Source organism: Octopus sinensis, linkage group LG6 (assembly GCF_006345805.1).
Source record: "Octopus sinensis linkage group LG6, ASM634580v1, whole genome shotgun sequence".
Classification (NCBI taxonomy): Eukaryota; Metazoa; Mollusca; class Cephalopoda; order Octopoda; family Octopodidae; genus Octopus; species Octopus sinensis.
In genome coordinates this window covers 463,528-482,184 of record NC_043002.1, presented here as the reverse complement: position 1 = coordinate 482,184, position 18,657 = coordinate 463,528, and the positions used below count along the sequence as shown (strand labels likewise).

At 40.2% G+C, this 18,657-nt stretch overlaps 1 protein-coding gene across 2 annotated transcripts in view; it reads left to right on the top strand.

Moving 5' to 3' along the window:
- The window catches only part of LOC115213156 (meiosis-specific nuclear structural protein 1), a 98,282-nt gene that overhangs the window by 2,706 nt on the left and 76,919 nt on the right, over positions 1-18,657 (top strand). The window contains exon 1 of one of the 2 annotated variants that reach the window (XM_029782091.2): positions 17,596-17,731. The exons of the other annotated variant lie outside the window; for it this stretch is intronic. Coding sequence (XP_029637951.1) covers positions 17,729-17,731 — 3 coding nt within the window. The 5' untranslated portion in view covers positions 17,596-17,728. Of the gene's footprint in view, positions 1-17,595; positions 17,732-18,657 lie in introns of those variants that run through there. 2 annotated transcript variants of the gene reach the window in all.

Below are 18,657 nucleotides of genomic sequence, written 5' to 3'. Positions count from 1 at the left end.
TAAGCTTTTCCTTGGTTGTTTTCATACCTCTGGACTGTGTTGTTCTCAAAGAATTGTAGTCATGATTTAGACGAAGCAGTCTTATACATTTAGCCATGATGATTTTGTCTATTCATTGATATTCGTATTTGTTTCTCAAAATAGACAATCTTCTTTAAAAGTTCAGACAGAGTTTTGTCAGAATTAGATTTAAACTTGCTCACAGCTTGGTTATCTTCCTTTTCAGGTTGTTTTTAATTCTACAATTGAACATATTGAATGGTGTTCGTCTTCTTTGTAAACTGTTTTGAAATGTTACTTGACTTATGTATCTTGACTGTGACAGCGCTGTATTTCCTACAAATGCTCAGAAGTGTGTATCATTTGCATAGATCTGCTGGAATCTATGTAAGGTTCAACATACTTACGTATGTAATCTTACTACACTCTGTAACTCAACTTTTCCAATATTCAGTCTATTGCCTTCATATGAACACTAATTATGTGTTTCTTGTATGTTTTTGACCATTTAAATTCTTCCTCTGAAGAACGCGCTGGTTTCTAACAAAGATACAAAGCTCCCAACATTGGAATGTAGACAATGAAAATAAGGTCGGATTTTAAATCGAGAAAAGTTTCGCATAGTTTTACTGTTCTGCTCATAAATTGTATTTGTAATGTGTGAGTCAGTTGTTTGATTTCTTTTCCTGAAAATCTAAGATTATCCATACAACACCATTATCAGTAAAGAACCCAATAAATAAGAATTAGAGGCAGGAAACAAGATCACAGTCTAGAGCAGTGGTTCCTAACCGATTTTTGGCCCTGCCCCACCGAATCATTTCTAAAATCCTAATGCCCCCTTGTGATATTTAATTTTTGTTATTCAAAATTTGATTAATGTTTACAATATTCCCCGGAAAGAAAATAAAAAAAATATATAGTGCAACGGATGTTAAAAAAAATGTGTAGGAAATGAATATGAAAGAAATGCGTGGAAAGTAACGGGATAGGGAGGACTTCAGAAAATTCACAAGATCCGAGTTTTTCCCTCAACTTTTAGGAAAATGGTGTTTTTAAATGAAATTTTATGTAAATACTTTTCAACCGGCATAGATTACGACTATAAAGAAATTTGTGGGGAGAGGCCTTCGGAAAATTCATAAGATCCGAGTTTTTCGCCCATAACTTGGTGACAGTTTATCGTGGATAGCGGATATAAATCCAAATTTTAAATATTCCCCAGAATATGGACGAACCTTTTTTTTTTACTTGCACGACTCATTTTATGTATTTTTGAATCGAGATAACTATAGATTTCTGTGCCACCGACTTTGGATGATCATAACTTTCAGAGAAATGGATATTTTGTAATGAAATTGTCTACGAATATGTGTCATATCATGTAGCTTCTGAATATACAAAATTTTGGGGGAAAGTATTTTAGGAGGGGTTGGGGCTGGGAATTTTGGAAAATTCACCGGTGTCCACTTCAATTCGTCTTAGCTTTCAAGAAAATGGATATTTTGTAATGAAATTCTCTACAAATATATCTCATACTATGCAGACTCCGAGGACATGGGAATTTTTTTTTGGTGGGGGAAACAATTGGGGGCTATTTTTGAGAACTGTCGCCCACTCGCGGATGTTTCTGAACAAATCGTCCATATTTGTTTCATTTTCTCCGTTTTGTACATTCGTAGATTTCCACCACACACACACACGCACACGCACACACACACACACACACATACACGCACACACACACGCACGCACACACACATAATTCCAAGAGAGTTAGAGGTTGTGAATCCAACCAACTAAGGGATAGTATCTATCCAATATACTGCTGGTAGAAAACCCAATTATTAATACACAAGTGTTTATTAATAATAAGCATGGCAATTACACTACTGAATATAATAAATGGGTAAGGGTAAAAAGTTTTTTATCCTTAATTTATACAGCAATAAGAAAATGTAGGGGATCAAGAGGTGGTATTCATCAACTTTTAGGCATTATAGTATGTCTACTTATTTATTTTAATAAAATAACACTTATAACAATATACATACATGTACAACATATTATGCTTTACATATATAATATATAAAAATACCAGTAATTATTAAGATATATAACGTAGAGCATAGAAAGTAGGATAGTCTCTTATAGCTGTTTCAGCCAAGAGGCCATAGTACCCCACTCTACTTCCATCCCTTCAGTGAACTGAAGTATTTGAAAGATAAGATTAAGATACTTGGGTGTGTCTCTGAGCTTTGTTAGAGAGTTTAGAAAGTTCATAAGGTTAAGTTATAAATATAAATACATACATATATACACACTTTTACATATACATACATATACACAAATATACATAAACACACATATATATATTCATATGAATATGTATTTGCATACAAAGGAATCAATTATTATTATTATTAGGTGTATTATATTACTCTTATTAGATAAAGTATAAACAGAGGAAGGAGAAAGTTATCAAAAGAGAAATAATAGTGGAATTTAAAATATATATATATAAAAGAAGTTTGAAAACGCCACTATATAAGATAAATTTTAATTTTCTTAGAAATTTTACATGTTTCGGTTCTTCTTGAAGAAACGAACCTTATCAAAAATATTTTAGAAAGTTAAGTGTAATAAAATATTTCTAAAATATTTTTGATAAGGTTCGTTTCTTCAAGAAGAACCGAAACATGTAAAATTTCTAAGAAAATTAAAATTTATCTTATATAGTGGCGTTTTCAAACTTCTTTTTTATAAATATATACCCACTCGTATACGACCTACACTTATGTATGTATGTATGTATGTATGCATGCATGCATGCATGCATGCATGCATGTATGTATGCATGCATGCATGCATCATGTATGTATGTATGTATGTATGTATGTATGTACGTACGTATGTACATATGTATAATTATAATTATATTAAAAGAAAAGATCCGAAAATTACGAACTAATGCAATAATCCTCTCTTCTTAACACATGTAATATGTATGTACCTATGGGTATGTTTATACGTAAATATATGTGTTTGTGTATGTATATATCATCATCATCATCATCGTTTAACGTCTGTTTTCCATGCTAGCATGGGTTGGATGGTTCGGCCGGGGATCTGAGAAGCCAGGAGGTTGCGTCAGTCTCCAATCTGATCTGGCAGTGTTTCTACAGCTGGATACCCTTCCTAACGCCAACCACTGAGTGAGTGTAGTGGGTGCTTTTTACGTGCCACTGGTACAGGGGCCAGAGGAGTCTGGCAAATAGCCACGATCGGTTGGTGCTTTTTACGTGTCACCGACATGGACGCCAGTCAGCCGGCGCTGAAATCAGCCACGTTCGGATGGTGCTTTTTATGTGGCATCGGCACGGGTATCATAACTACAATTTCCATTTGATTTTTATCTTGATGTTGATGTTGACGTACTTGACTCAATAGGTCTCCACAAGCACAGCAGGTCACCCTACGATCCAAGGTTAGCACAGCAGGCCGTCCTGCAAGCCATGAATTCACTTCATTTGTCGGGTCTTCGCAGCCACAGCATATCTCCAGAGGTCTCGGTCTTTCGTCATAGCCTCTGTGAGGCCCAACATTCTAAGGTCATGCTTGACCAACTCATCCTATGTCTTCCTGGGTCTACCTCTACCCCGGATTCCTTCAACAGTTTGGGAGTGGCACTTCTCCACACATCTTTCCTCATCCATCCATAGTACATGACCATACCAACGCAAATGTCTCTCCTGCACGCCACATCCGATGATTATGTCCAACATTTCTCTCAGGGTGCTTACACTCTGTCGTGCATGGACACTGACATTACACATCCAGCAGATCATGCTAGCTTCATTTCTTTCGAGCCTACACATGTCCTCTGCAGTCATGGCCCATGTTTCACTGCCGTGAAGCATGGCAGTTCGCACACATGCTTTGTACAATCTACCTTTCACTCTGAGCGAGAGACCCTTTGTCATCAGTAGGGGTAGAATTTGTCTGAACTTTGCCCAGGCTATTCTTATTCTAGTGGTAACACTCTGAGCATCCACCCCCACTACTAATTTGGTCACCTAGGTAGCAGAAGCTATCAACTACTTCTACTTTCTCCCCCTGGAGTGTGATGGAATCTGTTTTCTGAATATCAATGGTGTCTATTGTCCCTGTGCATCTGCCGCACATGCAAGCTATCTTCCTGATTAATCTTCCTTCGATGTCGCTGCATCTCTTATGTGTCCATAGCTTACACTGGGTACATCTTATGGAGTTTCTACCTACACCTTTTCTACAGATCGAGCAGGGCCACCTACCTAAGGGGGTGTGTGGTGAGTTCACCTTCCTACTTACTAGAACTTTGGTCTTTGCTACATTGACTCTAAGGCCTTTTGATTCTAAACCTAGCTTCCACACACGAAATTTCTTTTCTAGTTCTGGTAGTGATTCTGCTATGAGGGCCAGGTCATCAGCATAGCTAGCTGTCTATTCGGATATATATATATATATTCCTCATTTATATACCTTTTCATTCCTACATAACTACAATAATCTTAAGATATATTCCTAAAAAAGAAACAAAAAATATTCCGTGAATCTTCTTAGCTGCAAAAGCCTTCGTATCAATGATGGAAGTTTCCTCTTACCTTTTTGTTGAATTCACAAACTGACTGGTGGGAATAAAATGACCTGTTGATTTTCATCTCTGTTCATATATATATGTGTGTGTACGTGTACATTACCAGTACTATAAATCTCTCTCTCTATCTATCTATCTGTCTGTCTGTCTCCCTCTCTCTTCTCTCTCTTTCTCTTCCTTCTCTGACACTACCCCTTACTTCCATTCCATTTCAAGCCATTTCACACCATTCGATTCTTTCATCCCTCACCCCCCAATGCCATTTATTGCCCCACCAACACTCTGCAGCACCACATATTTCTTGTGTACCTAGATTTTTTGTTGCCAGAGATAAAAGAGTCGATAATTTTAGACACACCTGCACACATAAGTCTGTCTCCAGTTTATTTCTCCATAGGGAATTAAGATGGCATTGCTTTCAGTACTGACCAGTTCTATACTACATACATACACGTACACACACACACACACACACACACACACACACACACGCACACACCCCATACACACATACTTGTTCGTAATTACCTACCTGTTTTCACATACCACTAAATCGAAGAAAATAATCTATTCCCTCTTTAGTGATATCAAATCTTATGAATAAGATGAAAATCACCTGTTGTCTCTAAAGTGTCCAAAATTTTATAAAAATTGTCCACAGAAGGGATGTAAAGAATTTTTTTTAATAACTCAATCTCGAATTGCCCCCTTTCTCTATTGGTATGCTAAACATTGTGTACAAAAGGTATAAAAATTCAGTATAACCCTATCCATGCCCCACCAAAATATTACTATGCCCCACTGGTGGAGCATGCACCCCACATTGGGAATCACGGGTCTAGAGCTATGAAAACAACCATCAAAACCCTTAACCTTTTGATATATGTCTCAGCTATTACATTACTAGTGTATTGCAAAGAGCTGAAGCCATGCAATCAAGATTCAAGTAGAAAGCCTGAACCAACAGAGGCACATAATTTAAAAAATAAATTAGAAATGTAGTCTACAGTATAAGATGCAAAGAAGGTACTTGTAAAGACATGAACTTGACATAGATAGGGGAGACATCTAGGAGCATTGCAGAACGACTAAATGAACATCTGAGACAATATGACAACAAAAAACAGTCCTCCATACTCTACCAACATGGAGGCAACCTGGGTCACTTGACATCCGCATCTTATCCAAGCACCCATAAGACCCAACACTCAAACAAATACAGGAGTATGTCCTCATGAATGAAACTTCCCCAATACTAAATAGGAAATATGCATAGTAGATATCATACCCCTATGCCCACAGTTTACATGGGTAGAGTAGAATAGTTAATGGGCTGTTATGTAGATAGATGTATGTATGTGTGTGTGTGTTGGTGTATGTATATATATATGTATATGCACATGTATGTAAGCGTATGGATATGAAAGTAAACATATAGACGGATAGGTACATAGGTTATATTAACTGACAAGCACACATACACAAATGAAGACTGAAACAGATGAACATATATACACACACGCTTAAACATGCACACAAAGAGACAAATGTATACACACACATGCAAACACACACATACATGCAAACACACAAACATGGACACGCAAACACATGAATATGCAGAATACACACATACAAATGTACACACATACATACATATATACATGTGCACAAACACATACATGCATACACACACATGCATACATACATAGATACATACAAACACTAACCCACACACATGTGCACAAACAAACAAAAAGAGGAGAGTGTGAATAAACAAAGTCAAAACTATTGACAAGGTTGCAAGACACAACGAAAATTTTAGAAGAATAAAAAAGGAAATAACTGAAAATGTTACCGGTGAGTCTGTTAAATTATAAGGCAGTAAAAGAGAATGACTCTCCCCAGACACAACAGATTCAAAATTAAAATTTTATTCCTTCAAAAAATATCTCACAGAACATTGTAGTTATAAAATGTAACAGAGAGAACAACTTCTCATGACATCAGGAAGACTACACAAAAAACTAGAGAGTTGATTTAGTGATACATCATCTTCATCATCATCATTGTTTAACGTCCATATTCCATGCTGGCATGCATTGGACGGTTTGACTGGGAACAGGCAAGCCAGGAGGCTGCACCAGGCTCCAATCTGATCTGGCAGTGTTTCTGAATGCTCTTCCTAACACCAACCACTCTGAGAGTGTAGTGGGTGCTTTTTATGTGCCACTGGCATGGGAGCCAGTCAGGTGGCACTGGCACTGGCCATGTTCAGATGGTGCTTTTTACATGCTACCGGCACAGGCCCCAGTCAGGGCGGGGAGGCTGGCATCAACCGTGTTCAGATGGTGCTCTTTACATGCCACCAGCACGGGGAGCTAGTTGGGTGGCAGTGGCATATGTCACAACTACAATTTCCATTTGATTGTGATTTGATTTGATTTTGATTTCACTTGATTCAATAGGTCTTCCTCAAGCACAGAATGTCACCCAACAATTCAAAGGTACATTTTAAATGGGCTGGTTATGCGACACTTATGCAGGCTATGGCTGTGATCTCACTTTACTTGCCAAGTTTTGTCAATCACAGCATATCTCCAGAAGTCTTGGTCTTTCATCATTGCCTTTGTGAGGCCCAACATCCAAAGGTCATGTTTCACCACCTCATCCAATGTCTTCCTGGGTCTCCCTCTACCACTGGTTCCTTCAACTGTTTGGGAGTGACACTTCTTTACACATCTCTCCTCATCCATACACAACATATGACCATACCAGCACAATCAATTCTCTTGCTCATCTGATGCTTCTTATGTCCAGCATTTCTCTCAGTGCACTTACACTCTGTTGTGTATGCACACTGACATTACACATCCAGCAGAGCATACAAGCTTCATTTCTTTCAAGCCTACGTATGTCTTCAGCATTCATGGCCCATGTTTCACTGCCATGTAGCATGGCAGTTCGCACACATGCATCATACAATCTACCTTTCACTTTGAGTGAGAGGCCCTTTGTCACCAGTAGAAATAGGAGCCCACTGAACTTTGCCCAGGCTATTCTTACTCTAGTTGCTAAACTCTCAGAGCAACCACCCCCACTACAGACTTGGTGACCAATGTAGCAGAAGCTATCAACTATTTCTAGTTTCTTCTGGCATGTGATGGAATCAGTTTTCTGAGCATCTGCGGAGTTTATTGCCCATGTGCATCTGCCACACACAAAAACTATCTTCCAGTTAACCTTCCTTTGGTGTTGCTACACTTCTTATGCATCAATAGCTTACACTGGGTACATCTTATGGACTTTCTACCTACACCTTTTCTGAAGGGGTTACTAGAACTTTAGTTTTTGCAACACTGACTCTAAAGCACTTTGATTCTAAACATCGCTTCCACTCCTGAAATTCCTTCTCTAGTTCTGGTAGTGATTCTACTATGAGAGCAAGGTCATCAGCATAGAGGAGCTCCCAGAGACAACCTCTCTTGAATTCCTCTGTTACTGCTTGGAGGACTATGTTGAATAAGAGGGGGCTGAGGGCTGATCTTTGGTGAATTCTTCACTATACTCATTGCCTGTACAGCTCTTATTAACCACTCGTTAATCCCCAGTTTCCACATCACCCACCAGATAAGGGATCAGGGGACCCTGTCAAAGGCTTTCTCCAATTCGACATAAGCCAAGTATAGTGTTTTATCTTTGGCTCCTACAGTTGCATACTAGGAATATAGCATCAGTGGTGCTTCTACTGGCACAAAACCGAGCTGCATCTCATCTAAGCAGACTCTCTCCCTAATTAGTTGGGCTATGACCCTCTCCGTGACCTTTATCACCTGGTCCAGCAGTTTGATACTCCTGTAGTTATTTCTATCTAAAGCCTTTGTAGCAGTTGACTATGGTGCTGCTGCGGAAGTTATTAGGTATGACTCCATCATGAACTACCTGGTTTACAATATGGGTGACTAGGTCATAGCCCACACCACCAGATATTTAAAGCATTTCAGCAGTGATTCCTGATGGGCCGGGGGCGTTTCCTGACATCCTATCCTTAATTGCTTTATCTACCAGGATACTATTATTTCAGGTAGCTGGACCCTCTACTGGGTTAACATTTGGCAGGCTCTACTCCTCCCCTTCATTCTCCACATTCAGCAGTCTTTCATAATGGCTTCTCCAAGCCTCTTTCTTTGCAGAATCATTAAAAGCAAGTGCACCATCATCCATGCGGGCACATTTGTCTCCTATGACATCACCATTTTCTCTCACACACTGTCTTGCAATCCGAAATACTTCAGTTCTTTGGTCCTCACATTACTGAACATTGGCAGACTTCTTCTTTTCTGCTTTTCCCTTGGCTATGTATACCTGTCTACCAGCCTTCCTTCTGGCTATCTTGTACAGTTCCCTGCTGCCCCCATTCTTCCAGGCTTTCCAGGCCTGTTTCTTTGCTCTAATGGCCTTGTCTACTGTATAATTCCGCCACCACGTTACTCTAGGTCTGGAAGAGACTTTGCACCAGCCACAAATTTGGTCTGTGGTTCTCAGCAAGCTGTCCTGTAGAAATCTCCAGTTACCCTCTATGTTCAAAGTCTGTAGCTCCTCTACCCTCTCCTCAGATTCTTCAATGAGGATGTCCCTAAATCTCTGACCATGTGAAAAGTTCTTTAGCTTCGAAATCCTTCTTTTCTGGATTGGTCTGCTTCTTGGCATTCTTATGGCCTCGAGTCTAAAGTCACTAATAACTAATCTATGCTGGTGGGTGGGGGCACATTCTCCACTAGGGAGGGTCTTTGTATTTAAGAGCAACCTTGCATCCTGCTGCCTAGGGAGGATGAAATCAATCTGTCTTCTTCTCTTCTAGCTATATAATAGAATTCTCTGTTATGACCATCCTTTCAGGCTTGTTTCTTTGCTCTAGTGGTCCTGTCTACTACTCTGTTCCAACATCATGTCACCCTAGATGTGGTTGGGACTTTGCACCGGCCACAAATTGGGATTGTGGTTCTCTGTAAGTTGTCTTTTTGGGACTTTCATATCTGTAACTCCTCCTTCTTGATAAATGTTTCAATTAGCATGTCTCAAAATCTCAGACTATTCAAAGAATCCTTAAGTTTTCAAATTCTTCTTTTCCAGACTGGTCAACTTCTTGGAATCTTTCTAGCCTGTAGTCTGAAGTTACTAATGACTAACTTGTGCTGAGGTGTGCATTTTTCATCAGGAAAGGTTGTTGCATTTTTGAGCAACCATTATCTCACTTTCTGGTGAGAATGTAATCAATCTGGCTTATGTGGGCACGACTGGCTGGCCTCCTGAAGTTGGTGTTGCAGATCATTTAGCTATTTGTATCACAGACTCCAGTAGCCTTGTTCTGTCCTCATTATAGCAACCAATTCCATGGTCACTATGTACACTGTGGAGGACACCTGGGTGCTCCCCAACATATCCATTAGAAGTCACTATCCACAAAAATAAGGTCACTGTCATTTGTCTGTGAGGGAGTCTGCAAAAAAAGTACCCTAAAAAAGATCCTTTTGTTCATTTGGCAGACATGGTGGTGGTGGAGGGGGGGGGGGGCACAGACAGAGATAATTGTTGCCATACTACTTTACAAAACTAGTCTAAGCTTAAGTACCCTATCACACACTCTGACTATCTCAGTCCCCTTCTTCACCTTAACTTAAATGTATGCTCTCACCACCTACCCCATCACTATTGCCTTCCCAAAAGATTTTGTACCTTCGCTGCCAGCCAGATTGATTTCATTCTCATCAGACAGTGGGATGTATGGTTGCTCTTAAATACAAAGACCCTCCATGGTGAAGCATGTACCCACTAACACAGACTAGTTATTAGTAACTTTAGACTCAAGGCCAGAAGGATGCCAAAAACCAGACCAACCTGGAAAAGAAGGACTTGGAAGCTTAGGAACCCTTCACATGGCCAGAGATTTAGGGATATCCTTACCGAGAAATTTTATGATAGGGAATCCTGTGACATAGAAAGTAGCTGGGAATTCCTGCAAGACAGCTTGCTGAGTGCCACAGACCAAATTTGTGGCTGGTGTAAAGTCCCTTCCAGACCTAGGGTAACACGATGGTAGAACAATACTGTAGACAGGGCCATTTGAGCAAAGAAGCAAGCTAGGAATGCCTGGAAGAGTGGGGGCAGCAGGAGTGTGTGTCAGATAGCCAAAAGGGAAGCTAAGAGACAGATATATATAGTCAAGGGAATAGCAGAAAAGAAGTTTGCCAATGTTCAGTGATGTGAGCACCAGAGAACTGAAGTATTTCGGATTGCAAGATGGTTTGTGAGAGAAAACCATGATGTCATAGGAGAGGAATATGTATGCATGGATGATGGTGCCCTTGCGTCTAATGATTCAAAGAAAGAGGCTTGGAGATGCCATTATGAAAGACTGCTGAATGTGGAGAATGAGTGGGAGGAGGAGAGTCTGTTAAGAGTTGACCCAGCAGAGGGTCCAGCTACCTGAATTGACAGTACCCAGGTAGATAAAACAATTAAGGATATGAAAACAGGGAAAGCACTTTGCCCATCAGGAATCACTGCTGAGATGCTTAAAATATCTGGCAGTGCGGGTTGTAGTGGATGTGTGTATGTATTAATAAATACATAAGTTGTTTTGTGATTAAATAGAGATTTATTTACACTACATAAATTTGTAAGCAATGCTACGCATTGCTTGTACAGAATACATATTAAAGAATGCTTGTACAGAATACATATTAAAGAATGCTTGTACAGAATACATATTAAAGAAGAATATGTTTGCGTGTGTGTGTGTGTGTGTGTGTGTGTGAGTAAATCATGCAGGACAGTAACCTTTAGGCATATTCTCTAGTCGTCTCCACTAAGCGTAGTGTTTGCTTTGGCGTCGGCTCCGTTCTCTCTGGATAGCCGATTTTTCCGTTCTATTTATAAAATCTCAAATAGCCAGAAAAATAGATATATCGCAAGACAGTTATTGTTTAAGTAGGTCACTGCTCGTCCACCTTGAACTTCGCTTGACATGGCTCAGGTCGGAGGTCAAAGGGAGATGATCAATCACTTTTGTCAGAACAAAGGAATTCTTAATTTCGCGCCTTTGCATGCATTGGTATTTGACGACGGATGATTCTTGGATTTGATTTCGAATCCAAGCTTAGAGAAGGAAGTGCTAACTCTTACAGGGTTATGGTCTTGTCATCGGCATCGTAAATCAGGTAGTTCATGAAGGAGTCATACCCAATGACTGTTGTAGCAGCACCATAGTCAACTACTAGAAGGGGAAAGGTGATGCTTTAGATAGAAACAACTACAGGGGTATCAAATTATTGGATTAGGTGATAAAAGTTACAGAGAGGGTCATAGCCCAACTAATCAGGGAGAGAGTTAGCCTAGATGAGATGCAGTTTGGTTTTGTGCCAGGCATAAGTACCAATGATGCTATATTTCTGGTAAAGCAGCTGCAGGATAAATACCTAGCCAAAGATAAACCTCTGTACATGGCTTCTGTTGACTTGGAGAAGCCTTTGACAGGGTCCCCTGATCACTTATCTGGTGGTCAATATGGAAACTGGGGATAGATGAGTGGTTGGTAAGAGCTGCACAAGCCTTGTACAGGGACACTACCATTAAGGTGAGGGTTGGCAATGAGTATAGTGAAGAATTCCGAGTAGAAGTAGGGGTTCACCAAGGATCAGTCCTCAGCTCCATCTTATTGATTATAGTCTTCCAGGCAATAACACAGGAATTCAAGACAGGGAGCCCCTGGGTGCTCATCTATACTGACGACCTTAATCTAATAGCTTAGTCACTGACAGAACTAGAGACGAAGTTTAGGGTGTGGAAGCAGGGTCTAGAATTGAAGACCCTTTGAATCAATCTAACAAAAACCAAAGTCCTAGTAAGTAGGAAGGCTGTCAAATCATAATCACCTTCAGGTAGATGACTCTGCTCAATCTGCAGAAATGGCATGAGTAGCAACTCCATACAATGTAACTGGTGAAAACTATGGACACATAAAAGGTGCAGCAATATCAAAGGAAGGCTAATCAGGAAAATAGTTTTTGTTTGTGGCGGATGCAGAGGGGCAATAAACACTGAAGATGTACAGAAAATAGATTATATATATGCATACATACATATTTCTGTGAAAGTTAGAGGTTGGGAAACCAACCAACTAAGGGATCGTACATATCCAATATACTGATGGTAGTGTACCCAATTATTCACACCCAAATGCTGGTTATTGCATGGCACTCTCGCAATTGAGTGTCATTTATAGGCAGGGGTACAAAGTGGTTCACACTTTCCGTATACACACACACACACACACATTCATATATATATATCATCATCATCATCATCGTCTTACGTCTGTTTTGCATGCTGGCATGGGTTGGACGGTTCGACTGGGGTCTGGGAAGTCAGGAGGCTGCAACAGGCCCCAGTCTGATCTGGCAGTGTTTCTACAGCTGGATGCCCTTCCCAACACCAACCACTCCGTGAGTGTTGTGTGTGCTTTTTACATGTCACCGGCACAGGTGCCAGGGGAGGCTGGCAAACAGCCACGATTGGTTGGTGCATTTTACGAGTCACCAGCACGGATGCCAGTCAAGGTGGCGCTGGCATTGGCCACGTTTGGATGGTGCAATAGGTACTGGCGACAGCCACACTCAAATAGTGTTTTTTATGTGCCACCTGCACAGGAGTCAGTCCAGTGGCACTGGCAACGACCTCACTCGAATGTTTTTTCACATGCCACCGGCACAAGTACCAGTAAGGCGATGCTGGTAACGATCACGCTCGAATGATGCTCTTTACTTGCCACCAGCATGAACGCCTGTTAGCCGCTCTGTCAACGATCACACTTGGATGGTGCTCTTAGCACTCCACTAGCACGGATGCCAGTCATCAGCCATGGTAACGATTTCACTTGACTCAACAGGTCTTCACAAGTAGAGTTTAGTGTCCAAAGAAGGAAAGGTATGCATAAGTGGGCTGGTTACACCCCTGGCATAGGCCACAGGTTATGGTCTCATTTAGCTTGCCAGGTCTTCTCAAGCACAGCATATTTCCAAAGGTCTCGGTCACTAGTCATTGCCTCAGTGAGGCCTAATGTTTGAAGATTGTGCTTCACCACTTCATCCCAGACCTTCCTGGGTCTACCTGTTCCACAGGTTCCCTCAACCGCTTGGGTGTGGCACTTTTTCACACAACAACCCTCATCCATTCTTTCCACATGACCATACCAGCGCAGTCGTCTCTCTTGCACACCACATCTGATGCTTCTTAGGTCCAACTTTTCTCTCAAGGTACATACACTCTGTCGAATATGCACACTGACATTACACACACACACACATATATATACACACACACTACTTTATTATCTCCCCTTCTTCCTAGCTCTCCTGTGTGAACCTTCTGTCCGGCATTCACCGTGATAGATCGCTAGCCACTACACATTCTTTATTTTCTCTCATTGTTTCTTTCTGTGGAAGAGCATAGGTTCGAAACTTTAAAGACTTTTTCACTTCCCGAGCGTTAAACTAATACATCTGTTTGTTGTCTACACCACCTGTCTTCATCTTTTGTTTTTTTGTGAATTCTCCCTATATATATATATGTGTGTGTGTGTGTGTGTGTGTGTACACACACATATACAGATATATATACACATATGTATCATATATATATATAGTTAATCCAAACATGAACAAAGAGAAAACATAAACAAAGAACAAAGAGATACACATCGTTTTGGGATTTTGGTTTGCAAGATTCTTTGTGTGAGATTGTGTGTTGAAGCATATTTTATTGTCTGGGGAGAGTCATTCTCTTTTAGTGCCTTATTATTTAACACACTACTGGTAAAGTTTCTACATATTTATTTATTTTTTCTAAATAAGTAAATGAGGGGAGACTTTACCAGTGAGTGTGTTAAATAATAAGGCACTAAAAGAGAATGACTCTCCCCAGACACAATATATATATTGTTTTATTTGTTTCAGTCATTTGACTGTTGCCATGCTGGAGCACTGCCTTTCGTCAAACAAATTGACCCCAGCGCTTATTCTTTGTTAGCCTAGTACTTATTTATCAGTCTCTTTGCCGAACTACAACGTTACAGGGACGTAAACACACCAACATTGGTTGTCAAGCAACGGTGGAGGGACAAACACAGACACACAAGCATACACTCACACATATAGAAATACATATACATATATATGACGGGCTTCTTTCAGTTTTCGTCTACCAAATCCACTCACAAGGCTTTGGTCGGCCTGAGACTGCAGAAGATACTTGCCCAAGGTTCCACGCAATGAGACTGAAACTGGAACCATGTGGTTGGTAAGCAAGCTACTTACCACAAAGCCACACCTGCACCTACATATATATATATATATATATATATATATATATATATATATATATATATATATATATATATATATATATATATATATATATGTACGTATGTATATATATATATATATATATCATCATCATCACCATCATCGTTTAACATCCGTTCTCCATGCTAGCATGGGTTGGGCGGTTCGACCGGGGATCTGGGAAGCCAGAAGGCTGCACCAGGCTCTAGTCTTATCTGGCAATGTTTCTACAGCTGGATGCCCTTCCTAACGCCAGCCACTCCGTGAGTGTAGTGGGTGCTTTTTACGTGCCACCCGCACAGGTGGCAGGCGAGGCTGGCAACGGCCATGGTCGGATTGGTGCATTTTACATGCCACCGGCACGGAAGCCAGTCGAGGCAGCGCTGGCATCGGCCACGATTCGGATAGTGCTTTTTACGTACCACCAGTCCAGGGGTCCTGGCATCTGCCGGGTGCCAGTCATAGGATTGGTTCAATTTCGATTCCGATTTCACTTGCTCCAACAGGTCTTTGCAAGCAAAGGGGGGTTGGCATGGGTGCCTGTTGTCGGATGAGGTTCGATATTGACTTCGCTTGCCTCAACAGGTCTTTGTGTGTCCAAGGGAGGAAAGGTATGCATAAGTGGGCTGGACTCACTTGTCCTGTCTGGTCTTCTCACGTACAGCATATTTCCAAAGGTCTCGGTCGCTGGTCATTTCCTCAGTGAGGCCTAAAGTTCGAAGGTCGATATATATATATATATAGAGAGAGAGAGGAGGGAAAGATATGTCTATAAAATATACCTATATGCATATATACTTCGTGATGATGTATATATGTATACACATGTGTGTGTGTGTGTATCAATTGTGTCTGATTCTTCAAGTGCTTCAGTTGTGTCTATGAACATATCTATATCTAAAAAAGGCAGGATGCGTGTATGTACATGAATGTAATTTATGCACATTCACAAGTTAGCATGCATGTCGCTCCAATTTTAGGAGGACATTGGTCACGCCATGGCTGTGTTTTTGTCAACTTAATTCTCTTGAGGCAGCCAGGGATAACTTTTACCAGTTTCCACGTCAGTGAAATCCGTAAGTTTGCTAACATGAGTTATGTCCCCTGTCTAGCAATGGCGAAAAAGAAAAATAATTTTTAGATTAACACCCGCACGATTTTCACTAAGGAAAAAAAACTCGCATTTTTTGTGTGGAATCAAGTACTCTGACCCCTTAATATGCTGCAAATCCCTTATTTTGGTTCAGAAAAAAGTGGGGTAGGACAGGGGACCCCCTCATCCCGGAATCATTGGAAATTTGTTTTCTTTTTTTCGTTGAATGAATTCCCGTGACCTCCTAATATGCTATAAAACCCTTTTGGGGGTCCGAGAAACGGGGTGGGGTGAGGTGGAAACCTCGGAAATTTCACCCCCACCCCTATTGATCTTTTCGCCTGCATGATTTTCACTAAGGAAGAAATAAAAATTGCATTTTTTGTTGTTGCTTGGAATCAAGTACCAATACCTCCTAATATGCTGCAAATCCCTTATTTTCGTTTGGAAAAAAGGGGGTGGGGCGAGGGAAGACCCCCCATCCCGAAATCATTGGGATTAGATGATGGGGGTGGAGGTTTCGAAAGACCAGCATGTGCAACCTGATCACCTCTGCCTGTTAAACTCCCAACCCATGCGTTCCCGTTGTGACACTGATTCTGCAGAACTGGGTTGGATGTGAAAACAAACTTTAAAGTATATAGATGTTTTGAATCAGCAATGATGTGTTCGGTTAAGTCTTATTTGGGGTGAAAAATCAATAAACTGATTCCTTATGCGGTTTTCCATTCAATCAGGATTAAAAATCGATAACCCGATTCCTTATAGGATTTCCCACTAAAATTGGCTACACCCCATTTTCAACCATAACTTTTACCAACGCCGGGCTATACTGCTAGTACTTAACTAGATTGCAGACAATTATTAATGGTTTTCCATTGTGTTGATGTGCCATTTTCTCTCATTAATAAAACTGTTGGCATTTTTACAGACACGGTATGCTAGTATGATATAATGCTTTTCTCACTTTAACACAAATTAATAACAACCTCTCCGTAATTGCTCAAACTGTAAGAAACTAGCCAAATCTCACTGTACCATCTTACATGTGAACCAGAGTACCTTGGATTTAGGAAAAGGGTGGGAAGGCCACGGTTGGATTACTTTACGTTATAAGTTTGCTCAATCTGGATTGACGAGCTAAGAACAAAACTTTAATTTATATTCTTTTATTTCCTTATTAGCTTCGGTCACTAAGCACTGCACCTTAGTATTTACTTTATCTTTTACCAAATAACAAACACTGCTCGTTTTGACAGGCGGTATTGTGTGAAATTGGGGAAGGTGGAAATCTAGGGTTTACATTCTAAACAAATGCAAAACTTTTAATGTTATTTTTCGCGATGCAGACCAGCAATAGTTTTCTGGAGTCCCAAGTTTTTCCTATATTTTGCCTCTCCTCAACAGTAATTTTTGCCTGACGACCCATTGGCAGGAGAGCTGTTGTCATTGGTCACTAGCAATCATGTGACAGCCTCTTCCTTAGTAACGGTTGCTGTGTTCGTCAGCCATGGCAAACTGCTCCAAACTTACGCGTCTCGTCGTAAAGTTTTTATAAATTGTTCACTTATCCCTCATTAAATACATACACATTATATCATGGTAAGTTAAATGTCTTATCTGCTATTTCCTTAACGTTTGGAGGATACAGTCAGTTCGTCTTACTGTATATCCATTGTCTCGAAAGTCAGTAACGATCTTTCGTGAAAACTGGCGGAAAAACAAAAGTGTTTCAAATTTATAATTCTCTAATATTGATCGGATAAATTAGCAGCTGATTGAAGTGAGGTTGCCACTTCACTGTCGCTTTTAACTCTCAACGTTTTCTACAACAGCTTAACCGTTTTTAATTCGATCAGCAATAAAATGGAATTTCAAAATATTTTTCCATATTTTCTCGCCGTCGCAGGTGACGTGCGACTAATTTGGTTCTGCATTAATGCTATTTTCTTTTCACCACTTCTTTTACTTATTATTATTATTATCTTTCTTTCGTACTATATATGTATTGTCTTTCACCTCATCTACACACGTGTTAGATATGTATTAACCTTTATAAAAAATAAAGATCACAGTTCCAGTTAATGCTATAATAATAAAAATATACAAACATTCAAATGTTTATATGGCTATGGTGAAAAGAAATTATGTTGCCCCCGCCCTCAATATAATAATAAAATCCGGCGTAAGAAAAGAATATACACACTGGGTGGTTAGGGTCTTTGGTCAATATAAAGACCTTCACCCGGGAATAAGGAGAAAAAAATTAACCAGCATGGGGGCGGGGTTAACAAGTGGGCATTCCTTCGATAGAACTCGACAAAATCAAAACACTTCACTTGGGGTATTTCCGTGGAAGCAAATGACAGTTCGAGTCTGTTTTCTGCTTGGAAATTTGCAGATTTTACCTACACACCTGAAACAGGTAAGAACAAATACTGGAATGGGTGTAAATGTGTAGGAAACGAATATGAAAAAAAAAAAAAATGCGCGCAAAGCAACGGGAGGGTGGGGAAATGACTTCGGAA